The sequence below is a fragment of the Trichechus manatus genome, unplaced genomic scaffold (assembly GCF_000243295.1).
Source record: "Trichechus manatus latirostris isolate Lorelei unplaced genomic scaffold, TriManLat1.0 scaffold00007, whole genome shotgun sequence".
Classification (NCBI taxonomy): Eukaryota; Metazoa; Chordata; class Mammalia; order Sirenia; family Trichechidae; genus Trichechus; species Trichechus manatus.
Genome location: NW_004443943.1, coordinates 6,464,159 through 6,490,603, shown reverse-complemented (window position 1 = coordinate 6,490,603; position 26,445 = coordinate 6,464,159). Strand labels below are relative to the sequence as shown.

Below are 26,445 nucleotides of genomic sequence, written 5' to 3'. Positions count from 1 at the left end.
TTTACTTGTGCTTACTTGCTAACCTGTAGAGAATAATTTCACGTGGGTTTCACCATTATAGATTAGTAAGTAAGCACAAGTAAACCCGTGCTTACCTTGCCTATTGGATAAGCCACCCTTACCCATAGCAGTGCTTCTTCTACAAAGCCCATGTTCCTCCAGCCGCCTGGGCTACCTTCTAGTTCATGGAAGTATGGGAGGTTTATCTCCTTGAAATATATTGATGGTGAAGAGGATAGAGGCTTGGGACTCTAGGGCACTCCTTAATAAGAAGAGCTAGTGACAGAAAAGAGAAGGTCAGAGAAGACACAACTATCTTGGTGCTATAGAAAGAAGCCAGAGGCAGTAAGCATTTTGAAAAGCAAAAGGGTGGTTAGCAATCAAATGGTGCAAAAACATTATGAAGAATAAGGAGTGAATTGGAGTCAACAGTCAGAAACTCAAGAGTGATGCTGGTGAAAACTGATTCTACTAGTGCTGAATCAAGCAGAAGCCAAGCTTTGATGGGTACACAAATTCCTGGTGTCGAGGGAGCGGGTGTGAGTGGACTGCTTAGCAGGTAGTGTGACACGAAGGGAAGGAGCCATTGGCGAGAGTGCAGAGAAGAATTCAGAGTTGAAGGGGTAATTTACAAGGAGGAGCTTGTAACAGCCGGGTCTAGAGTTGGTCTCTTTCCAAGAACAGACATACGGAATTAGCATCAGACAGAAGAGGCGCCTTTTTTCTCTGAAATAGGAGCTAAGGAGGAAAGTAAGAAGTTATCCAGTGGGCGCGAGTTGTGCATGTGTGGAGTGAGAAATTGAGGCAATTCGTTTATTTTAGAAAAGAGCGAAATCTGTAAAGATAACAAGATCAGCTGTAGCACATACTGGATAATGCATTAGCTTTATGACGATTTTTAAATTCCTGTAAATGCTTTACAGGCTCATTTGTTATCCCCATTTGACAGATGGGGAACCTCAGGTTAAGTGACTTGCTCAAAGTCAAACTATAGGGACCAACTCTAGGCCCAGCTATCGCAACCCCAGGGTTCGCTGCTGAAGTCAACAGCTAGTCACCCGCCGGCGCCTGGAGGGAGGCGGCCGCGGTGTCCCTGGCCCAGGCAGCGGAGCAGAGGGCGCAGAACTACACTTCCCAGTGTGCCAGGCGGGGCGGGGCGCAGGCGGAGAGGACGCAGGCTCCTTCCCAGAAGCAAAAGCGGAAACAAAAGAGTCTCGCCGGCGTCCCCGCCCGCATACTCGCACTCTCGCGCTCGGGCGCAGGCGGTAGAGGCACAGGCGCCCAGAGCAAGCCAGCGAGCGGCGAGCCGGGGAACCACTGGGCTGAGCCAGCCGAGCAGCCAGCAAGCCGAGCCCGCAGCCGCCCCCCGCTGGCCGGTGTCCCCGCCGCCCTCCCTGACCCATGGCGCTGAAGCGGATTCAGAAAGTGAGTGCCGGGGCCGGGCCTGGGGCGGCGGGGAGGGCATCGGCCCCCTGCCCATGCCGACCCGGCCGAGGGTCCCGAGAGACGCGCCGGAAGGGTCCGGGATGGGAGGGTGGGCCAGGCTGGGGGCCAGGGCTCGGCGGCGCCGGCGGGGTCAGCGGGCACCGGACAGGTGAGGTGGGAGCAGCGGCAGGTCTCTGGTGGCCGGAGATGCTTGGAGACAGGGAACCCGCTGCGCGCTGGCGACGGAGCTGCGCCCGAAGCCCACGGCTGGAGATCCTCCTCGATCTCCAGCCCTTCCCCACAATTTGTGCCTCACGCTCACGGCTGGATTTTGCCCTACACCGGGCTAGTTTTGGCTCCTGTCATACTGTTTTCTCCGCGCTGTTTCGTATGCCCGTCCTCTTTTATGTTCTTGCTTCTCTGGGCTCCTGGAGAGGGCTAGGAAGGTGTGGTGGGCCTGCAGCCTTTCTCCTTTGACTATTGGGTTTGTTCTTTCTTTCCTCTGCGGTTGGCTCTTGCTCGGTTGCCTGAATGGGCTGAAAGAGCCCGTTTGGGGGCCGAGAAGCCAGTCTCTTCCTCCTGCCCCTTCTATTTTGGTGCCTCTGCTGCTGCCACTTGAGGTCATATAGCTGTAGTGAAAACATAGTTGCTAATACACAACAAGATGACCTCTTGGCTGTGATTCACGGTGACTCAAGCCAAACAGGATTTTTTTCCCCGTGATAAACTTATATGTAAAGTTCGAAATACAACAGAAACTGCCACAAATTAAATTGTTTGATGCTTTGACACATGGGTATAGAATGAAGAAGAAATGTATATATTCATTTAACAAATATTTATCCATTCCAATTCTGTGCGTGGAGTTGTCTTCGCTTGCATGTTATTTATTGCTACTGTTTCAAATGTGAACATCTTACTAATTTGGGGTTTGGGCATTTTCTTTCTGTTCACTTTTATTTCTTGTTGGGTTATGGGTCTGTTCACTAACCCAAGTTTTAGGTGTTACAGTTATAGTCCATGTTAGGAATACTGAGAATTTATTTTTAAACCGGGGGTGCATTCAGCAAGTTAAGCCAACAGCGGACAGCGTGTTTTGTAAATGAATTTTTATCAACTTTTCAACCGTAAATCAATACAGTCAGTAGTGTACATTGGAGTCCCTGGGTGGAGCTAATGGTTAAGGCGTTCACCTGCTAATGAAAGGCTGGAGGATTGAGTCCACCCAGAGGTGCCTCGGAAGAAATGCCTGGAAATTTACTTCTGAAAGATCAACCACTGAAAACTCTATGGTGCACAGTTCTACTCCGACACACATGGGGTTGCCATGAATCAGAGTTGACTCAATGGCAGCTGTTTACTAGTTATATATGCTAGAGCAGTGATGGAGATATATACGTTGTATTCTGAGTCACCACTGGTAACATCCTTAAGCACAGAGGACAGCAACTTAATTAGATGCAGCCATTTTTCTGTTGTTCAAACACCAAATCTGTGGATCACTGTGATTGTGTATGTAAGGGTCATTTCACTACAAAACAAGTAACAATCAGCATTTATTGAGTAATATGTTTTCAGATTTGAAGATGATGTAATTATACATTTTTTTATTCATGTAGATAATCCTAATTTTGAAACTCTAGTCAGCATCTTTGCCATACCTTACATGGTAGTAGTTCGCATTTGGATCAAATACATTTTTCAAGGAAGTTTTGAAACTCAATGTTCTTCTTTCCTAGTTGTGAGAATTTTTCACGTGACATTGCATGTACCGTAGCTTTTAAGTACTGTGGAATCACAATAAGTGGCTATTCAAAGAAATAAGGAGTTGTAAGTATCACACTGGGTAACTCTTGTCAGTTACCATACTGAACCACTGTTTTTGGCTTATATTTATATTTTTAATACGGCATATGCTCACATCATAATTTTAGTAACAGTTATTATTAGTTTATAACCTGGTTGTCCTGTACAAAAATATCATTTACATAGAACTGATGTCATGCCTGTGTCATATTGTTATTTTGAAGGAGACACTTGGGATCACATAACCTCACATCTCCATGTGTCAGTCTTTGGCTTCCTTTTTCTGTTATCAGGCAGATAGACTTACACAGATCTCCTTTGTATTAATTATGTGTTCAAACCATTCCCTCAAACCCAGGGGGGATTATTTTGATTGATTCCCTACTCTTCTTCCCTGACCGCCCACCTCCTTGATTAGATGCTGATTCAGGGTAGGGTATGCTGTTTGCCATGAGGATGGTCACAAAGCCCTCTTTGAGGCCATCACTATACAAATTATTATTTGACTGTTGCATATTCCAGTAAATGAAGATGTTTACTAACTTTTGACCTTTTCTTTTTAAGCCCGTTAAAGCAACACTGTCATATAACTTTAGGTCACTGGGTTGTAATTTTACTTACTGTATCAAAAGTGGCAGGCTTTAGAACTGTGCAGAACCTCAAAGAACCCTCCAGTGTACTGAGTCTCAAGAGGGCAGGAGCAGGGCACAACTTCTAGGATGGTGTATCAGAATCACCTGTAGGATATTTTCAGACTGTCCCCACGTCTGTAAATGGAGAGATGTTGAATCCCTCCGAAGTGCTGGAATGGCAAGAAGGTTGAGAACCACTGATATTCTAGTTTCTCTTTATTTTTGAAAGAAGGAACTTGAGGACCGGAGTGGAAGAGTGCTTTGCCCAAGGTTAATCTCTTGTGCGATTTGGCATATTTGAGAATGCTAAAAAGTTCACATTTCTTCACTATGAAAAGGTTAAAGATGTTTGAATTAAAATTGTTTGTATATACAAAGTATAGGGGTATCATTGCTTAAAAACTTATGGTTATTGTTGTTGTGTGCTGTCGAGTCGATTCCAACTCATAGCGACCCTATAGGACAGAGTAGACCTGCCCCATAGGGTTTCCAAGACTGTAATCTTCATGGGAGCAGATCACTAGGTCTTTTTTCCAGTGGAGCCACTGGGTGGGTTCCACCCACCAACCTTTCAATTAGTAGCCTAGTGCTTAATCATTGCATCACTAGGGCTCCTTTATTTTTATGGTAGACTATACTAAATGATTTAATTTTCTAATTTGGACATCCTCTGCCAGTTTTGCATTTCAACTCACTCATGCTCTATTTTTAGATATAGTGGAAGATGTTATCACAGCCACCTAAACCACTCAAGGGAAAAAGTTCGAACAAAGTCTGAAGAAGAACACCTAAAGCATGTCTGAAGAAAGAGGCAGTTTCAGCTGAGCATGTGTTATTTTCTAGCATTAATTCTTAATATTTCTTTTATCAATTGTATGTTCAATCCTTGAAAAACTTTCTTTAGAAACATCATTTTTAAAATTATGAATGTTACATCACAATACTGAATGTTTTGTAAACAAAACAACAACCAAAAAAGTCGTTATCATCATCTTCATGTATTTACTTCGAGGTTTTTCTATTTGATAAAGAATTTGAGGTAATGGTCATCACACTAGCATGATGTGATCTGACAGGTTTGTTACCTTTTTTGTCTGTTGAAAAGTGAAACAAAAGACTTTTGTTTTGCAGGTACAGCAACACAGGTAACTATTACTTAGTGTCCAGTTCTGTTTTCCAAAGGGAACATTTGATTTAATGTACCTAGCTGCTAACCAAAAGGGTGGAAGTTGAGTCTACCCAGAGGTGCCTCAGAAGAAAGGCCTGGCGACCTACTTCTGAAAAATCAGCCATTGAAAACACAGTGGAGTGCAGTTCTGCTTTGACACACATGGGTCACCATGAGTTGGCGTCGACTTGATGGCAGCTGGTTTTTTAACCTAAAAAATATATGGAAACATAGATTAAAATACAACATTATAAATGTTTTCAGCTACTGAATCTTTTGATTTGTGTGATCCACATTAGACTGTTTATGTCAGTCTAGAAAACCTTAGAATACTTAAAAAAAACAACAACCCTTTGTGGATGGAGCATCAAATGGGAGAAGAAAGAGGGTTTGGTTTCTGTTCCTGGCTCTGTGGCTTACTAGCTTCAGTTTCCTTATCCATACAGTGATGCTCATGCTAAGAGCTAGTGTGTGTATAATGGTTACTCTGTACAAGGCAGTATTTTAAGTGCTTGCGTATGTTAGGAATCCTGGTGGTGCAGTGGTTACGCATTTGGCTACTAACCAAAAGGTTGGTGGTTCGAATGCACTAGCCACTCTGTGGGAGAAAGATGTGGCAGTCTGCTTCCATAGAGATTTACAGCCTTGGAAACCCTATTGGGCAGTTCTACTCTGTCCTGCAGGGTTGCTGTGAGTTAGAATTGACTCGACGGCAGTGTGTCTTGACACACGTTAATTGTTTAATCCTTAGTAGACCCAAGAGATAAAAGTGATTATTATCCCATTTCCCAGATAAGGAAACTAAGGTACAGACATGTTGAATAACTTACTCAGGATCACAGACGTAGTGACAGGACTAGGATTCCAAACCATTTAGTTGGCTCCAAGTTTCCATGCTCTTAACCACTTTATTACATAGCTCTTCCTATCCAGAGTGACTCATACCTGTTGTACTTAAACTGAAGAACATATAGAGTCAATGAGATTATAGACATCAGAGATTTGCAAACTAGAATGTTCTGTACAAATGTAAAGTGGTGTCATGATTAAGCCCTTGGCATACTTACTTATTTTTTCTGACGCATCCTCAGTGTGTTGATTGTGCATTGTAAATCTCCGCTATGGAGTAATGTACACTGGGTCATTTAGCATCCTGAATGAATAACATAGCTTGGTACATCTTTGTTCCATCACTTTAAATTTTTCTCCTGCAAAAGGACTTAGAAAAAATTGGTTGTAGGTTCATAAATGCTCCATCAAACATATTTCACTGTGGAGTTTTCATTTTAGAAAAATTGTGTATGAATTGATATAGATGTTTAGTCTCCATAGTGCCTTTGAACAATAGTCAACTGTTTGGATCGCACAGATATGTTAGAAAGAATTTCAGATTACAAGATGAAATCCAAGACTCCAGGTTCTTTCAAGAAAAGGAGGATGTTACTTAAAAAAAAAAGCAAAGGAGGATATTTATGCTATTTGATAGATAAATGGTTTGCCTTGAGATGAGAGGATGAGAGGAAGAAAGTATTCTTGAAGCTACTGTGTGGATTTTTCTGCTTTTACATGTGTGCAATTTAGTTCAGTTTTTCTTTTGCCCCCAATATCATGTATTTTTTCTTTCTCTATCACAAGAAAGGTGTAAAAAGATGGGGCAATCTATTAAAGTTTCAAAGTTCTGAGGTTCCTGCTCCATGGAAATAAATAGCATAGAAGTAAATAAGACTGTTTATGCCTATTTTCAGAAGCCAGGCGCACGTATAAAAACCAAACCAAGCAGGATATAGGATTGCCTCCAGTAAAGCAGAGTGGCATCCTTGCTTGCTGAAGTTCCCTGAAATACAAGCAGAAAACATATGTCCTCTCTATTTTCATTTAATGAGTGCTACTAATCAAAATGATAAGCCTAATACTTAGCCATCAAACTGACTTAGTGGTTGTCTACGGATCCATTAGCTCCTCCTGCCCCTTTTTACCATTGGATGAACTGATACTACATTTAATTAAAAACGGGCATTGTGATACTTGTCCTCTTTCCTCCCACCCCTGTGAGATACTGGAATAAAAGATACTAGAACATATGTTATGACCCAGATTCCCAGGGTTTGGGGATTAGAGGGGTCCTCAGGCCACTCTATTTCTGGCCTGCTTTGGTCTAGATGTCCTCTGAGAAGCTGAGGTTTTTCTGCATTTAATTTAGCTCTGAGATGAATCTATAAAGGTTCTCTTGTACACATTAGGTAGTGATGAGTGGCTACTATGTTCCAGGAATTGGGGAAGGAACTACCATCTAGAAGTATACAGTCTAGTCCGCCCATCTCATCACCATCATGCTCTGCAACCTCTTGTCTTGCCCATTTCTGGGTATTTCCCCCACTGCTCTCTGTTCATATTATCCTGTTTGCATGGTTCCTCTCCTCCAGTGACACCGCACTGCTGGTTTAGATTCCTGTGTCCTTTCAGACTGAAGAAGGCCTCTCCAACAGGGATGGGTGTGCCCCTTCACCTTAAGCTTTCTCAGTAGTAAAAATAATCTGATTGTTCTCACTCTAGGTGGCCACCCTCCTTTTGTGGGCAGAATTTGGGAGCAGTCTGGTTGAATTGCTCAAGAGGGAACCTAGCCAGCCTGGTGACCTGGGCTCGTGTTCTTCTCTAAGCCAGTAAAAGTCTGGCCTGTATTTTTGCTTCCCCCAAATTTTCATATGTTGTGTTTTAATTTTCATTGAGTAAAAGATGTTTTCCAGTTTCCAGTTTGATTTCTTCTTTGACCCATGGGTTATTTGGAAGTATGTTAATTGTTTTCCAAATATATTTGGGTTTTGTAGATTTTTTCTGTTACTATTTTCTAATTTAATTCTATTGTGGTTAGAGAACATGTGTTGTATTATTTGACTCCTTTTAAACTTTTGAGAGTTGTTTTATGGCCCAGAATATGGTCTGTGTTTCTTACTTACGCAGTAATAAAGCCCTTCAGGTACTCAATACAGCTTTTGAATAAATAATGTTTAATAATTTCTAGCCTTCATATTGTCATTTTTTGGTTGTTGTCTGTTGAGCTGAGGTTTTTTTTCCTTGGGAATAAATGCCAAGCTAAGGTTTTCCTCTGCCCAGTCTCTTTTGGATCTTTTTTGAGTTTCAGAACAGCGACAATCAGTTTAGTGGATCATAACCATTTTTAAATGAAATAAAGAAGAAAATATTAGTGCTTTGCGTGTAATAAGAATGTTTTTACTTATGTGTGTGCCTGTGTGCATGTACGTGTGTGCATGTGTATGTACCAGGTCATGATGTAAAATGTTTTTGTTGTGCTTTTTTCTATTATTAATTGCTGTAAGGAAAGTTTGAAAATCACTGTTCCATAGCGTTAGATCCTTAGGTGAAATCAATTTACTAAAAATACATGTTGTGTGTGTGTATGTGTGTGTGTGTGTGTGTGCACGCGCGCGCGTGCACATGTGTGTGTAGGGAGAGAGAATGAATGTAATATATACATACATATAGACACACATAGACAGACACATACACACATTGTAAAATGTTCTAGCCATGGCAGCATTTCTATTTGATACAAACTGTCAGTGCTCATTGTTTCCTACTACAAATAGACCATTTTATAGTCATTGATGTACAGCCACAGTATTCAAGAATGTTGTTGTTAGCTGTAATTGAGTCCACCCCCGACTCATGGCGATCCCATGCCCGACGGAATAAAACGCTACGCCATCCTGCACATGATCGGTTGTGGATCAGAACATTGTGATCCATAGGGTTTTCACTGGCTGGTTTTCGGAAATAGATAACCAGGCCTTTCCTTCTGGTTTATCTTAGTCTGGAAGCTCTGCTGAAACTTGCTCAGCATCATAGCAACACACAGTCCGACACTGACGGATGGCAGACAGGTGGTGAATGCGCGTGAGATGTCATTGGCTGGGAATCGAACCCAGCTCTCCCACATGGGAAATGAGAATTCTACTACTACAAGACCGATGCCTCATAGTACTAGGTAATACTAAGAGAGATTAATTTATTACACAAACATTTATTAAGTGCCTGTTATATGCCAGTCATTAGGGATAGAGTTGTTTAGAAAGATGAAGTTTAGTAACAAATACTTTATAGGTATGTTTGTGCTTTAAGTAGGTTTAAGAAACAGGCAGCCAGGTTTGTTTTTTTCTTTCTCTGAAGTACCATCTTTCTCAGTTACTGTGAAATGGTAACCACTGATAATGCAGCATTAAAAATGCTTTATTAGCTTGCTTCATTATGTGTCAAAATTCTATCACTGTTTTTAAAAGTTGTAATTTCCTATCATGTTTTTCTTGCCTCTCCGAGTGTCTTTGAGCACAAACACTCCCCTCAAAACTCATGAAGTAGTGTTCCTTTCTAATCTTTTTATAAGCTATAATAAGGCTGGGAAAAGATAAAAAGAATTCCTTTTCATTCCTTCACTCTTCATACTTTTGTTTCTCTTGAGCATCACCGAGAATGTGCAAATGGCATTAATTCAGTACCGGAGCCTTGTTTTCTCCAGTGTTGGTTGAGAATAATAAGCTGTAGTTATTACAGTCTGGAGATGAGCATTGTATTGTGGTGGGAAGAATGCTGGAGTGGATGGAAGTCAGATGATCCGGGCTTTGTCCTAGCTTTGGCTTTGTGACCTTGGGCAAGAAACTCATTATAGGTTTATTTTCCTCATCTAGAAATTTAATAGGCTGAATTAGATAATTTTTAAAGTCCTTTCTGATTCCTAATTTTAAGCAAACCTAAATAATATTATTTGCTGTTTGTTCTTGTTCAGCAAAGAGCAAAAATGGTCACAAAAATATTGAGCAGTGGCATTGTGCTCTGTGGCTACATGAGAATTGAGTTAAAATTATGTTTGCTTTGAGATTTCAGAATTGAAATAAATGTTGACATCTCAATGTATAATATAAGGTTAATGAGTCTCTAAAGATATATTGGCTTTTCGATTAAAGAGTCATTATGTGTGATGCAAATAAGATGTATTTCTGTTAGATATACGCTAAGATAACATGCCTTTCTAACTCCATTTAGCTTCCATCTGTTTCACAGGAGTCTTTTGTACTTTAAAGATAGTTTTTATCCACATATTTAGACAGCTGTCTTACCTATGGTAGATTTTTCCATTTGAGTTAATACATTTATGGAGTGTCTTTTGTATATAAGATATGTGAAATGCAGTAAAGAGGTATATAAAAAAGTAAAGTATAACCATCATTATCTAAGGAATTTAAAATTAATAAGAATTAGAAAAGTGCTAAAATGACTAGGTAAACTTAGGAATGTACCGTAGGGAAAATACAAAATATTTGAGCAGAAAGGAGGAGTCAAAGCTGGGAGAGGCCAAGTTTATTTGGGGAAAATCAGGATTCTGTGGATAAGATGGAATTAGATATAGGTTTGGAAGAAAATGTGTAGGATTTTGAAAGACTTGGGGAAGCCAGGTTGGTTGAGGGAGCCACAGAAAGGAAGCACAAAAGTAGAAAGTGTCTGGCTTGTTTGGAAAGAAGAGATAATCCTGCTTTGGGAGGATTCAGGGAATACTAGACCATAAGGGTTCATACTGTGGAGGACCTTGGAGGCCCATACTGAGAAATGTGTACTTAATATAGAAGCTTGGGAAGCCATTGAAGGTTTTTGAGAAAGGAAGTAATATTCTTACTCAATCATTGTTCTAGATATGCATCTTTCCCCTCAGAGAAGCAAGATCGTTTACTGTTTGTAATTGTGAATTGGATGAATGTCATGAAAGTGGAAGCGTAGAATACTCTGGAAATGTAACAGACCCATTGTAGGCCTCCCTAATGAAATGGTTTTTATGCTGAAACATGAAGGTAAAAGTGAAGTAGGTAAAGTGAGCAAGTATGTGTGGTGGAGAGGTGATTAAGAGTCTTAGATCTAAAAGAAATTTACCCCTGGTGGCGCAGTGATTAAGCACATGGCTGCTAACCGAAAGGTTGGTGGTTTGAACCCCATCAGCCCCTCCGCGGGAGAAGATGTGGCAGTCTTCTTCCATAAAGATTTACAGCCTTGGAAATCCTATGGGGGCAGTTCTACTCTGTCCTTTAAGTTCTCTATGAGATGGGGTATCTAAAATGAAGACATGTTTGAAACTAGAGGCAGGATAGCCATTTGGGGGAATCGAAAATCATTATGGCTGGGCACTGAGGCACCATGTCAGCAGATACGAGGTTAGAGACCAGGAGTCAGATCCTGAAGGGTCTAGTGAGCCCTTTTAAGGATTTATAAATCTTATTTTAAGGCTAGGAAAACATTGAAAAGTTTTGACATGATACTTTTAAGAAGATGCTTGTGGCAGCAGTGTGTAGGTAGAGGAATAGGAGGACAAGAAGTCAATCAAGACATCATTGTACTTGTTCAGGTGAGATCCAAGGAGGGTCTGAGCTAGGGCAGTGGCAGAGGAAATTTAAAGAACGGAAGGATATGTGAGAAAAATTCCAGAGTGACTGTACCACCTGGGTGCTTTTGAGTTGGTCTGAGTTGCCTGTGCTTACCCCTACTTGGCCCTTCAAATCAGGCCAAATTGGTCTAGGCAGTCTCTTCCAACACCTCCTTCTGCTATCCAGTCTGTTCCCAGATACTTTCATGGTGTTACCTGGTTTAAACCATTGGCTCCTTCCCTGAAGTGCCTATTTTCTGGCTCTTCTCAGATTCTTCTCTTGCCTTTTGGACCTCAGCTGCCCTCTCTGGTATCTGGCTTGGCCTAGTCCTGGGATCCTCTGAATGGGAGGGATTTGCACAGAAGTAGAATCTGAAAAACTTGGTACTGATTAGGAGAGTCACGTGAGAAGTGGAGGGAAAAAGGAATCAGATGATGATTCCAAGATTTAGAGTTTGGGTTACTGGAATGAATAAATGCATTTTTACCAGAAGACTTTAATAAAGTAGATTGAAATACAGTTTTTACTGAGTTACGTTGGATTTGTCTAAGATATATTTTTATTTATGTAATTACCATGATGGAAATATTATGTATAAAAGCACTTGGGTAGATGATATCCCTAATCCTCACCTCAAATTTTTATCCTATATTGAACTCTTAGTAATAGTTTAGGTTTGATAAATATTAGTCTAATGTGGCAAAGTCAATAGTACCATTGCTTTTTTCATCTTCTTTTTGTGTGGAATTTGGCTGCATTATTTTATTTTTTTTAATAAACAGCCTTTGCCAGAGAGAGATGCCAGATCCAGAGAGACAGTGAAGCAGCCAGAACCAGTTTGTTGAAGTGAGTTTGGTGCCTGTAACTTAATTGGACATTGTCAGCCTTTTGAAGTCTTCCAGGAAGAAGCTACATGGTTTAAAACAAAAATGTTCTTTAATTCAAAAGCTTAATGAGACTCTATTTGGAGACATTTCTGACAATTGTTTGACCTCTCTCTACTGAAACAGTTTTAGTCAGCTGGATAAGGAGACCAGGGTCTGAAAGCCCGTGAAATGTTTATTTACAGGCAAACCAAATGTAACTCATAGAGACAACATCAAAAATGTAATTTAGTAAGAATCACTGTGAACTCAAATTCTTAAAAAGTCCAGACTTACTGGATCAGTTGAGACTAGAGGACTCCCTGAGACTATTGCCCTGAGATACTCTTCAAACCTTGGACTGAAACTATCCCCTGAGGTCACCTTTCAGCAAAGTAACAGATTGATACACAAAACAAAGGATATTATCCATGAGTACAGTGCTCCATTAAAAAACCATCTGTATGAGACCAAAAGGTCAACAATTACTCTAAAGCAAAGATGATAAGGAGCCAGGGAAACTAGAGTGCTGGAAATGGAACTACCAGAACAGAATTAAAGAGATTATTGACACATTATGAAAAATGGAATTAATGTCACTGAACAATTTGTGTAGAAATTATCAGATGGGAACCTAATTTGCTATGTAAACTTTCACAGAAAACACAATAAAATGTTATTAAAAAATTTTTTTAAAAATTGTTGTTTTATTTTAGTTTTGAGATAAAGATCCTGCATTAATTAATTGCCTGTTGAGCTAGGATTTTTGAAATAATCGTTTCATATGCTTTGGATTCAGTAATTTAAATTTTGGGCTGTAGATCAGTTCCTATGCATGGGCTGTTCAGTGTCCTTTATCATATGCCCAGTGGAGTATATATCTGTTACTGAGATTTAGATCTTGTGAATGTTGATGCTAGAAAACAACAAAACATTTTCAGTCTGATCGGCAGAATTTTTTAGGGAATATTTACTGCACAGAGAATCATATTGAAGTCTGATGGTAAATAAGGCAGCTCTGACTTGTTAGCTTTCATTGCCCAATCTTCAGATTGGACTGTTACTGTTCTGGGAGCTGGGAGATTAATTTGGGCCTTTTCTCTTACATTCCCTTCTTTCCTTTTATTTATTTACTTTTTTCAATTGGGCTGTCTCTTCTACTTTTAGATTTTAAGTTCCCTAGAGGCAGGGACTGTGTCTACGTTGGTTTTATGGAGAACACTCAGCATATTGTGGGAATGTTACAAACATGGCATCTGTGCCAATTTAAAATTCAGTTTCAGACCTTTCAGTACTTTGCTTTGTGTCTAGTTCGCTAGAGAAATCTGAACTAAAATAGAGGTACTTAGCCATGTAAGGCTATATAAATTCATAAATATGTTTTTGTGACATCATAGTGTTAAGTTTTTAGGTCCAGTCATGATATCAAGGACAATATCCTATAATCCACCTTTCATTAATACATCTTATGGGCTCAGTGATTTAAGAGCCCAGCTGCTAACCCAAATGTTGGCAGTTCAAATCCACTAGCTGCCCGTTGGAAACCTTTAGGGCAGTTCTACTCTGTCCTGTAGGGTCACTGAGTCGAAATCGACTCAACGGTAGCAGGTTTTTTTTTTTTTTAATGGTTTTACTTTAAAATTTAGACATCCTTAGCTAGTTTCTTGATTTGAATGTTAATCACATTAGAAAATTGCTTCATTGACACAGACTACTTTTGTCTTGGTCATACTTTGACCAATTTGATGAAATTTATTGCTTGATCTATGTTTAAGTATAGGATTGGTTTGTTTGAAACTTTGTCTCAAAGGGAAGGAACTATGTTATTTCAATTTTAGATTTAAAAAAGTCATTGGAAAAGAAATTGAAAGCTATATATACAAATATATATATATTTACACACAGGGTACTTACTGTAATGAGTTCTTTTTATGTATGCATTTATAACTAGTCTCACTGTTTGATAGCCATCTTTTATATTATATGAATTCTATGTATCCTTGTGTAAAAACGGCGTGGGGGAGGTGTCTGACCTTCTCCAACCCAACAAGGGGAAAGGAGAACCAAGATCAACAGCCCAAGGCTGATTCCTATGAGGTGGAGGTCAGACACGCCTCATCTCTCCGCCATCTCTACGAGTTCTGACACCATCTGTCCCTTCCACAGCACTCTCTGCTAGGTTCTATAATTCACTGCAATGGCCACACTGAACTCACAGACCATACTCACAATTATGGGGTTTATTAGGAAGTAACAGTTACAGTTCAGGCTCAAGAGCACTCAGGGTACAAAAAAAATTACTCCATCAGGATAGCCTCTCCCCAGCTGTGCTCGCAGGCACGCCTCTCCCTGGCCCTCAGTCTCTGTCCAGAGGCACTCAGCTTTCTCTCTCCATGGGCCAGGAAGCCCACCATGCTGTCTCCTACTGCTGGGTCTTTCCTGCCACCACTTCCCACCATCTTTAGAAAGATTACAGCTTGCCCCACTACCCCCCACCTCCCACCCCGCCCTGATCTCCTGCCTCTCAGTGCACAGATCCTGGGTCCAAAGGACACGCTGTCCGCTCCTGGCTCTGCAGTTGGCTCTCTTTTAAAGCAAAACTGACCAATTCCCTTGGTAGGCCACAATTACCCTATTGCACAATCACCTGGGTGAGAGTTACAAGACCATGGCTAGAAAAGCCACACACAAAAGTAATTAATCTCATTGCACCTTGCTTACCTTTTTGGTATTATCTAAGATGGTAGTACCTATTCTCTTCATCCCCACTGTAGAGCTAGCTAGTCCCAGTTATGTTTCACAAGTTGGTCACTTTAGACCAGAGAACGATAAGACTGCATGCAGGAAAGGGATCTGCAAAAATGCCCAACCTCTTCAAGGAAGCCAGATCCTCATTATATTACTCATTAGTGAAATCCATTTTAAAAGGTTCTAATGTAACCTTTTTGTTGAAGTATTAATGTACATACATAAAGTACACGGATCATAGGTATACAGCTTGATGAATTTTCCCACAGTGAGCATGCCTGTGAAAACACACCCAGCTCAATAACTAGAACCAGGACCTCTCTTTCCTGTCTTTACCCCCAAGGTCAATCACTATTCTGACCCCATCACCATAGATTAGATTTTGCTTGTTTTTAAACGTATTTAAAGGGAATCATACAGTATGTATTTTTTTTTCCCCTTTGCCTTGGCTTCTTTTGCTAACATATTCATGATATTTATCCATTTTGTTACATGGAGTTGTAGTTAATTCATTCTCATTGCTAGAATACACTACAAGCTATTATTCATTCTACCGTTGGTGGACATCGGGTTGTTTCTGATGCTGCTGTGGTGAGCATATGTTTGCATTTCTGTTACGTATATACCTAGCAGTAGAATTGTTGGGTCGTAGAATATTTCTGTGTTCATCTTTAGTGGTTACAGTCAGTTTTCTTCTTCCACCAGCAGCATATGAGAGTTCCAGTTGCTTCACATCCTTTCCAACCCTAGTATTCTTTTTCATTATAACCCTTTTGTTGGGTGTGTAGTGGCATAGTATTGTGGTTTTAATTTGCCGAGCCCTTTCTCATATGTATATTGGCCATTTGGATAGCCTCCCTTGTAAAATGCCTGTTCAAGTCTGTCTTTTTCATAATGATGTGTAGGGATTTTTACCCCCCACATATTTTGGATGTGAGTCTTTTTCAGATGCGTATATTGCAGATATCTTGTTCAACTCTAAACCAAATCCGTTGCCATGAAGTTGATTCCAACTCATAGCGACCCTATGGGACAGAGTAGAACTGCCTCATATGGTTTCCAAGGAGCAGCTGGTGGATTTGAACTGCTGACCATTTGGTTAGCAGCCAAGCTGTTAACCACTGCGCCACCAGGGCTCCTTCTCCAACTCAGTGGATTGCTTTTTCATATTTTTAATGTATCTTTTTTTTTAAATTATTTTTTTGGTGACAATATACACAGCCAAAGATAGACAGTTTCAACATCTACAATTCAGTGACATTGATTACATTCATGTTGTGCAGCCAGTCTCACTATCCTTTTCCAAATTATTCCACAACCATTAGCATAACCATACTGCCCCCTAAGCTTCTCATCTACCCTTTTGAGTTGCTGTTGTCAGTTTGATCCCACATAGATAATTCTTTAAAAGAGCACAATGCTCAAGGCAGACATGCGTTACTAATTAATTAAGCTAAACCATTGTTTGGTTCAAAGGAGACTTCAGGGGATAGTTTTGGTTTGAGATTTAAGGTTTAAAGATTGTCTCAGGGCAATCATTTTGGGGGTTCATTCAGCCTCATTGGCTCCAGACAGTCTGGATTCCATTGAGAATTTGAAATTCTGGTCTGTATTTTCCCCCCTTTTAATCAGGATTCCTCTATAGAATATCTGATTAAAACATTCAGTAATGGGAGTGGGCAGAAGGGGCCCAGGTGGGCACATGAAGGGCCAGGGGCCTATCCCACCCAGCCTTTTGAAGGGGGCCTCAAATGAGAAACAGAGCCCCAAGAGAGGGCAGGGCCCAGACCTGGGGAGGCCATGCGTCTGTGACGTGAAAGCCCGGCATCCAGGTTGTTTCGAGCCACAGGGAAAGTAGTGGAAAAATTCACCATCACCATTACCAGAGAGAGTGATTTATGGCTGTGTTTTTTTTTTTTCTATTTTATTGTGTTTTAGGTGAAAGTTAACACAGCGAATTAGATTTCCATTCAAAAATTCATACACAAATTGTTCTGTGACGTTGGTTACAATCCCTGTAATGTGTCAACACGCTCACCATTTCTACCCTGCCTGCCCCATTCCCATCCATCCAATTTCCCTGCCCCTCCTTGCCTTCTTATCTTTGCTTCTGTGTAAATGTTGACCATTTGGTTTTGTATAGTTGATTGTTTAAAGGAGCACATTTCCTCACAGGTGTTATTGTTTATTTTAATAGCCCAATCTATTATTTGGCTGAAAGGTGACCTCCAGGAGTGGCTGTAGTTCCAGGTTAAAGGGATATTTTATGGCAGTAGTTTGTGGGGTTCCTCTAGTCTCTGTCAGTCCACTAAGTCTGGTCTTTTTTAAATGAATTTGAGCTTTGTTCTACATTTTTCTCCCATTCTAACTGGGACCTTCTGTTGTGTCCCTGGTCAGAATGGTTGGTAGTGGTAGCTGGGCACCATCTAGTTCTTTTGTCTCAGGCTAGAAGAGGCTGTGGTTCATGTGGGCCAATAGTCCTGTGGACTAATTTCTTCATTGAGTCTTTGGTTTCCTTCACCCTGCTTTCTCCAGACAGGAAGAGACCAGTACTTGTGTCTTCGATGGGTGCTCGCAAGCTTTTAGGACCCTAGACGCTACTCACCAAACTAGGATGTATAATACTGTCTTTGTGAACTAAGTTAAGCCAAATGACCTAGTTGTCCCACGAGACTATGGTCCTGAGCCTTCAAACCCAGAAAATCAATCCCAGAAAGTGTTTGCTTATGTCTAGGAAGTATTCATAACTGTGCCCCCTGTGTGCTTTATTGTGTATGTGACTATATATGCAGCACATACAAACGTGTATATACCTACGTCCACAAATATATATGCACATGCGTATATACTCCCTCCCATATGCCTTCCCACACCCATATAGTATACATATCTACCTGTGTAACCACTCACATATTTTTGCTTGTTATTACTGTTGTTGCAAAATTGTATGTGTTACAGCATTATAGCATTTACCATAGTTGTCCTTTATTCTTGTATACCTCTCAGTGTCTTCATTTACCTTGGTCAAGTTGTGCCGACTTCCCCCATGTTGCGTATTGCCTTTTCCATCACCAGAATTAACACGGCTACTCTAGTAGTGATTTCTCCTCCTTCCCCCTCCTATCCCTGGTAACCATCAAAGAATGTTGCATTCTGTGTGTATACCTATTCTTGACTTTTTATAAAAGTGGTATCATGTAGGAACCCTGGTGGCGCAATGGTTAAGAGCTTGACTGCTAACCAAAAGGTTGGCAGTTTGAATCTACCAGGCATACTTTACTAATTAAGCCAACTTTCCACTTGTTGGAAACCCTATGGGGCAGTTCTGCTGTGTCCTGTAGGGTCACTATGAGTTGGAATCAACTCGACGACAGTGAGTTTTTTTTTTTTGGTTAGTATTATGCAATATTTGCCCTTTTGTGTTTCATTTGTTTCACTCAGCATAATGTCCTCCAGATTCATCCATGTTACAAGATGTTTCACTGACCCATCATTATTCTCTATCGTGGTGTAGTGTTCCATTGTATGTACATACCGCAGTTTGTTTATCCATTTGTCCATTGATGCGCACTTAGGTTGTTTCCGTCTTTTTGCTAGTGTGAATAATGCTACAATAAACATGGGTGTGCATATGTCTATTAGTGTCACAGCTCTTATAGCTCTAGGATATATACCTAGGAGTGGAATTGCTGGATAGTGAGGTATTTCTATTTCTAGCTTTTTGAGGAAGCACCATACCATTTTCCATAGTGGTTGTGCCATTTTACAGTCCTACCAGCGGTATTTAAGAGTTCCAGTCTTCCCACAACCTCACCAGCATTTTGATCAGTGCCATTTTTGCAGGGGTATGATGATATCTTATTGTAGTTTTGATTTGCATCTCTCTAGTGGCTAATGATTGCGAGTATCTCTTCATGTGTTAGCCACCTGAATGTCTTCTTTGGTGAAGTATCTGTTCATGCCCTTTGCCCATTTTTTGATTGGATTGTTTGCCTTTTTATTGTTGAATTGTTGAAGTTTTCTATACATTTTAGAGATTAGACCCTTGTTAGATATGTTGTTACCAAAGTAGTTTTCCCAGTCTATAGTTCTCTTTTTATACTTTTGGTAGTCTTTTGATGAACATAAATATGTAAATTTTAGGAGGTCCTAGTTATCTCGTTTATCTTCTGTTGTTCATTCATTTTTTAGGTATGTTGGATAGTGTATTTATGCCAAAAATTAGGGTCCCCTAGCTTTGTCCCTATGTTATCTTTCAGGAACTTTATAGTTTTAGTTTTAACATTTAGGTCTTTGATCCATTTTGTGTGGTGTAAGATATGGACCCTGTTCCATTTTTCTGCAAATGGATATCCAGTTTTGCCGGCATCATTTGTTAAAGAGACTGTCCCTTCCCCATTGAATGGACTTTGACCCTTTGTTGAAGATCTGCTGTCCTTAGATGGATGCATTTACTTCTGGGTTCTCAGTTCTGTTCCATTGGTCTGTGTGTCTGCTGCTGTATCAGTACCAGGCTGTTTTGATTACTGTGGCCATATAGTAAGTTCTGACATCTGAAAGTGTGATGCCTCCTACTTTGTTCATCTTCTTCAGTATTACTTTAGCTGTTTGGGGCCTCTTGCGTTTGCATATAAAGTTGGAGATTAGTCCATTGCCATTGAGTCAGTTCTGACTCATAGCGACCCTATAGGACAGAGTGGAACTGCCCCATGGGGTTACCAAGGACCGGCTGGTAGATTTGAACTGCCGACCTTTTGGTTAGCAGCCAAGCGCTTAACCACTGCCGCCACCAAACAAACAAAAAAAACATGTTGCCGTCAAGTCGATTCTGACTCGTTAAAGAATGTTGTTGGGTTAATCTGTCTTTTGATGAACAGATACTCATAATTTTAATCAAGTCTAAATTATCCATTTTGTCACTTATGGTGTCCTGTTTCAGAAATCTCAGTCTCCTCCAAGGTCTTGAAGACATTCTGTATTTTCTTTTAAAAGTTTTATTGTTTTACCTTTCTTATTTAAACCTGTGATCTACCCACAATTGATTCTTGTGTATAGTTTGAGGTAGGGGGGCAAGATTCATTTTTTTCCATATAGATACCCAGTTGACCCAGCACCGTCTGTTAAAAAGTCCTTCCTTTCCCCTGTACTAGAAAGTCGCTGTTTTCACTTTTTAATTTTTGAATTCCAAGTTTGCCATTGTTTTCTTTCCATTTTCAGCGCTTTAACGAAATAACTGAAGTTAAAATAAGTACTCATGATCTCACTCAGGTGTCAGACACCATCACTTTTGCTGCCACATCAGAAGAGCTAATTTTGTTGATCTAAAGCAGTGATGACATCCTAAATTGGATTTAAAGAATGTATTGTTCATTTCCTTTAGGTGCAGCTTCCCATGGGCATCACTTCCATTGTAGTCTGTGCGAATGGAACCCCTTGGAGCTGGCCTGTTTGCATAATGCAGCAGCCCTGAATGCTACTTGTAATAATGGGCAAATAAAAAAAAAATTAACTTTTTCTATGCCTCCAGCAATCCACCTGTTAACAAATAAGTGTTATTTATATTTAAGTACAATACTGAAGTGTGCTATAAGTTTAAAGGGGTGGAGTAGAAAGTGAACTCTGAGGCATGTGATTTTTGAGATTTACCAGATCTTATAACCTTTTTTTTTTTTTTAACTGAGCACTTAATGGTTTATTTAATGAGAGCGACTTTTTATTCAGTAACAAAATGAGCAGTCAAGTAAAGTTTAAAAGCTATTTGTGCGTTTGCTCAGCAATTCCCAACTATTTTGAAGTCCCAGAGCAAACCAAAACCAAGGCACATCATCTGCATCATTGTTGTCATTGTCACTGTCATCACCAGGAGATGTAGTATCTTGAAGCCCTAATAATTCATCACCTCTCTTACTTGGATGTGGTTGTTTGGTTACTTGGGTCAGGGCTTGCCCAGCTAAGTTTGCGGGATCAGACAGAGAGCCTTGGGTAAGACCTGGCTCTGCTGGGTGACCTTGGAGAAACCACTTATTAACCTCACTGAATCTCATATTTCTGCAGTTATAAAATGGGACCAGCACTGCCTGTTCTACAAGCTCATTGTGAGGATTGCGTGAGATGATAGTGGGGAGGTGCTTGTTAAATTGTGACATTCTGTACAGATGCTGTATATCGTTTAGAAGAGTCCTGGTGAGGCTTGAAGAGCATTACTCCTTGTATAAAGAGCTCAGACAAATTCTGCCTCTGAGGTGGGATGCCACAGGCTGCCGATACACTGGCTGTCTTCCTTCCCAGTGGCATTCAGTGAACAGTGGAGCCACCTATCACTCACCATTACCAGATTTATATTGTTATTTAGCACATTAAATCTTCATTGTTAGACAGCAAGTATCTTTGGGGTATAAGCTTTGCTTAAACCATTTTATATCCCTAGTGTTTCCAGTGGTTTCTGCATGCAGTAACTACTCAGAAAATGTTGGCTGCAAGTAACATTTTATAACATTGCTTTTTAATGTTTCATATATAAGTGCTTATTTTTGATTTAGAAGGTGGTTTGTGTCAGTCAAATTATTTTTTGCTATTTCCTTACTAGATCACTCTTCTGTCCTAGGAGAAACTTTCTTTCTACAAAAATAAAATTCTCTAAAAAAAAACAAAAAACAAAAAACCCATAATAATAAAAAAAAAAAAGTTTATCTAAGACTCCCTAGAGTGTTCTAAACTTTAATGAACACATTCAGAAGATGACCCTCGAGGCTCATAGCTACTCTTACATGTATTTTCTTGCAGTTAAAACTACTGTAACTAGTTTTCAAGTAGATACATGAGACTAAATGGGCAGCTCCTGTCCATCGGTGAGATGAGAGGGCAGAGAGGGCCAGGAACTGGTTGAATGGACATAGGAAGTCAGAAGTGGAAAGGAGAAGTGTGCTGTCACAGTATAGGGAGAGTAATTAGGGTTACATAACAATGTATGTATAAATTTTTGTATGAGAGACTAACTCCAATTGTATAAATTTTTGTATGAGAGACAAACTTGAACTGTAAACTTTAAAGTACAATAAAATAAAAAATAAATTAAAAAAAAGAACTACTGTAGCTAGTTTTAAGCTTCTGTGAATCCAGAGGATCTTTCTTATACCTTTTAAACTATAACTTATGAACACTTTGTTTTCCACAAATGAGTAAGTTGTTCTTGAATTCTAGTCCTCAGTTTAATCATCAACATATGTACCTGAACAATGACTTGTGAAAATTTTTATTAGCATCATAATCTGAAATCTGATACCGTTACATTAAATCTTTAAAACTTTGAGAGAGTGGAGTTGAAAGGAGAGCGTAAAATCAGAACCATGATGCCTGTTAGAAAGAATGTGGAAGTACTTAATAAATGTCTGCTATAATTAGTCCAGCTGGTTAAACTGGGCATGGGACAAATTTAAAAAAAAAAAATCTCTGTCCATGTCACAGACTGCAGCCTTGTCTATGGGCAACTCCGTCACCAAGAGTTGCCAGTGGATAGAAGACTACCTGCTTTGAGACTGGGTCGACTCAGCACAAACCCACTAACTCCTCTTAAAGCAACTCAAAGCTGTGTCCTGAAAGTAGGTCAGCAGCATCCTAAATAAACAATAAGGACTGAATATTTAGAGTTTTGAAGTCTTCTAAATCAGGAAAACCAAAACAAGTACTTCTAACAGCAATTTGGTGTGGGTTTGGACACTTTGCCAGAATATCATACATTCTTTAAATTGAAGATAGTTGTGGCAATGGCATGTACTTTTAATATCTTAATGATTAGTATTATTTTGAGATTCAGTTTTAGGTGTCATGATATGTTGTTTAAAAGGTTGCCCCAGTGTTTGTTTGTTTGTTTGTTTTTTTTCAGTTTTGTACCTTTATTTGATAATTGTTAGTTTTCATCCACATTGACTGTATGTTTTGGAAAGTGGTGACAGGTATATAGGTAACCAGTGTATAGAGCTAGTTTGGTTGATCTTCATCGTCATTACATTTTTGGGACTACCACCCACAGATACGATATGGGACATTCCTTATTCCTTTGGTCCAGACAGCTTTGTTGAGCCTGGTGTCGGTGCACACAGCTGGCGTTCTCATCTCCTTCGTGGCAAATTTCCGGATCTCCTTGAGTGTCCGAGGGGCACACTTCTTTAAACCCACTGCACGGATGCACTTGTAAATGTTGATGGTGTACTTTCTGGTCACTACTCCTTGATAGCAGAATGGCCCTTCTTCTTCTTGCCAACTTTTTATGGGAGCCATCGTGCGGGGACAAGGTTGGGAAGGAGTGCCCCAGTATTTTTAAGTGATCCAAACTGTTCTATTCTAACATCTATTATTATGATAATCTTTTTATTATATGTAATCTATGTATTTACATAAAAAAGTAATTGATTTTGTTTCCATTGCCAAATACAATCATTTGCATTTCTATAGGACTGAGATTTGAGATAATTCTTAGGATTATATTTAGCTTCTGCTGATCATGTTATTCCTTAAATTTTATTGCTTGATTCAGATAGTACCAAACACCTCTGTGGAAGACATTGTGCTTAGTATTGTGGAGAAACACATGAATAAAATACATAAAAGTCCTGCTATCAAAAAACATTCTGGTAGAAGAGGAAAGGGAGAGAATAAATTAGCATTTATTAAGATGTGCAGCCACCACTTGTCAGTGGAGACTTGTGTGTTGCTGTGATGCTGAACATGTTTCAGTGGAGCTTCCAGACTAAGACAGACTAGAAAGAAAGGCCTGGTGATCTACTTTCAAAAATCAGCCAGTGAAAATCCCATGGATCACAACAGTCTGATTCATAGCCAGTCATGGGGATGGCACAGGTGTGAGTCAGGGGCCGATGTCAAGGCAGCTAACAACAACAACATTGTTAAGTATTTCGCTTATGTATTAAGCTAGGCCCTTTTCTTAGATATGTTTTCATTCAATTCTCATCACGGTTGTTCAAGGTAGCCAGTGAGGTCCCCATTAAATGGGGCACTTCATGTCTGTAAATTGCCCAAGATCACCCAGCTAATGAGTCAATAGTAAGGCCAGTTTTGACCCAGGTCTAACTCTAAAACTCATGTTTTTGAAAGTAGCCTTTGAAAAGAAGGCCCTTTTTAAAGAGGAGGGGTAAAATTTGGGCCCTGGGAGATAGAGAGCAGGGTATTACAGAGGAAGGAAAATTATGAAGGCCAGAAAGCTTAGCCATGTACAGGGAACATCCAAGTAGTCAGGGCAGACCAATGGCTTTTTGTTGTGTATGCCTTTCTAGTTTATTTATTATTGAGGACTGCAAAGAACTGTTGTTAGTGTGTATTATAGCTATTAATATGTACCATATTAGAAATCAAAACAGATTTAAAAAGATTTACTAAACTAGTTTTAAAATGCAAATGATAAACCCATTACATGTTAGCCAAAAAAACAAAAAAACGAACACATTGCCATTGAGTCAATTCCGACTTGTAAGGACCATGTAGGACAAAGTAGAACTGTCCCATAGGGGTCCAAGAAGCAACTGGTGGATTCGAACTGCTTACCTTTTGATTAGCAGCCAAGCTCTTAACCACTGAACCATCAGGGCTCCTTACATGTTAACATAAATAACATTTTTATGAAAAAAAGCCATATTTTCTAACACATAAAAGAGGAGTGGCATGGTTTTACATTTTTTCAGTCTTTTTATTGTCAGGTTTATAGATGACAGCTGGATTCTCACATCTGCTTATGCATTCAATCTGTTACAATATCACATGTCATTAAGCCTTTGGAAAACTCCATTGTATACTCATGAGACATTGAGAATAAGAAGGGCAAATAACATCTCAGTTTTATTATGAAATTAATTTTGACCTCACAGGCTTTCTGAATGTGTTTTAGAAAACCCTAGGGGTTCTTTGGAGAACCACTGGGCAAGTTTGTAAAGGGGAGCCCAATTGAGAGTATAGGGTTGGGACTAGATAAAGACATTCATTGGTTGAGTTTGGTTTTTAATAAGCAATGAAGGGCTATTGAAATTCTCTAAGCAGAGGAATGAAGTAAACAGAGCTTTACTTTTAGAAGATTCTTATGGAAGTAATGCATAGGGTGTTAGGAAGTAATTATAATTGAACTCTAATTGATTTTGGGGTTACTGTGGTAAGCAGTGTTAACAGGTATTAAGGTGACTGTGAAGGAAAAGAGAAAGAGTTAAAACAATGCTAAGATTATATTTTTCACTCAAACTCTATATTATGTTCACTCAGCATCCTTCCATGTCAGTACATACAGATTTATCTTACTATTATTAATGGCTGTACAGTATTTCATGATATGAATATATCACTTTATGAAACCATTCCCTTATTGATGAACCTTTAGGTTATTCTCATTTTTCATAATTATACAGAATTCTGCACTGAACATCCTTGTATATGTATCTTTGGCTACCAGGACAATTATTTCTATGAGGTGAAGTTGCTTGATCAGAGACCATATACATTTTCCACTTTCACAGTTATTGGCAAATTGCCCTCTAAAAGGTTATATCAACTTATACACTCTCCAGCAGTGAGTGACATGCCTGTTTCCCACCAAAGCCATGGATGGAGGTATTCTAATAGTTTGACAGTGGTTTGGTCTTAGTAATGGTCTTGTGGGTGTTTGACTACTTTAACATTGCTCTCTCTATTTTTTTCCTACAAAGTACTGTTTTGTGTTATTTTTATAACACACACAGTAGTTAATAGAAACATGAATGGTTTTAAATGCTTGGAGACCTTTTCCTTTTAATTCGGCATGGCGTGAAAGCATGCCCGTGAAGAGTCTGGGCAATAGACCCATCAGGCCACGAAACAGTTACTGGGAGGGCCTATAGGGTGCATCCGAGATTTCAGGGTAGTCGTGGAATAGAAAGAAATGTTCAAGAAGTAGGAGTATGGCGTTATAAACTGTTCTTTAGAGAAGCTTCCATTAGTAGTGAGGAATGTGGAGTTAAGATATAGCTGTTATGAGAACCCTGTGACCCTGAGTAAATTGTATCATTCTGTATTCTTAAGGGGCAGGGTGGGGGGAGTCTTAGCCTATTCTTCTGGAATAATATGAGAATCACTAGATTATTTTTAATACTCCATGAGTGGCCATGATTCTAGAAGTACATAAATAAGAATGCCAGTTATAACATAAATTAGATAACTAGGTGGTTTCAGAAAAACTTGGAATAAGCTAAATTAAAAGGGAGAATTTAATGAATATAAGTGAGCCTTAATTTTTTCCCTTGTCTAAAAGTGCACAGGCTACTGAATAGACTCAGAGCAGAAAGGGTGGGGTTTTGGTTTGTTTGGTTGTAGGTTTTTTTTTTAAATTATTTATTTATTTATTTTTT

At 39.6% G+C, this 26,445-nt stretch overlaps 1 protein-coding gene and 1 pseudogene across 3 annotated transcripts in view; one reads left to right on the top strand and one right to left on the bottom strand.

The window, feature by feature from the left end:
- Positions 1 to 1,113: 1,113 nt before the first annotated feature.
- Positions 1,114 to 26,445, top strand: part of UBE2D1 (ubiquitin conjugating enzyme E2 D1) — a 42,019-nt gene continuing 16,687 nt past the window's right edge. Inside the window, exon 1 of one of the 3 annotated variants that reach the window (XM_004369875.2) lies at positions 1,114 to 1,425. In XM_004369875.2, coding sequence (XP_004369932.1) covers positions 1,402 to 1,425 — 24 coding nt within the window. In that variant the 5' untranslated portion in view covers positions 1,114 to 1,401. The remainder of the gene's footprint in view (positions 1,426 to 26,445) is intronic. The other 2 variants (XM_023739419.1, XM_023739417.1) reach the window with 2 other exon arrangements.
- Positions 22,040 to 23,626, bottom strand: LOC111822437 (60S ribosomal protein L31 pseudogene; annotated as a pseudogene).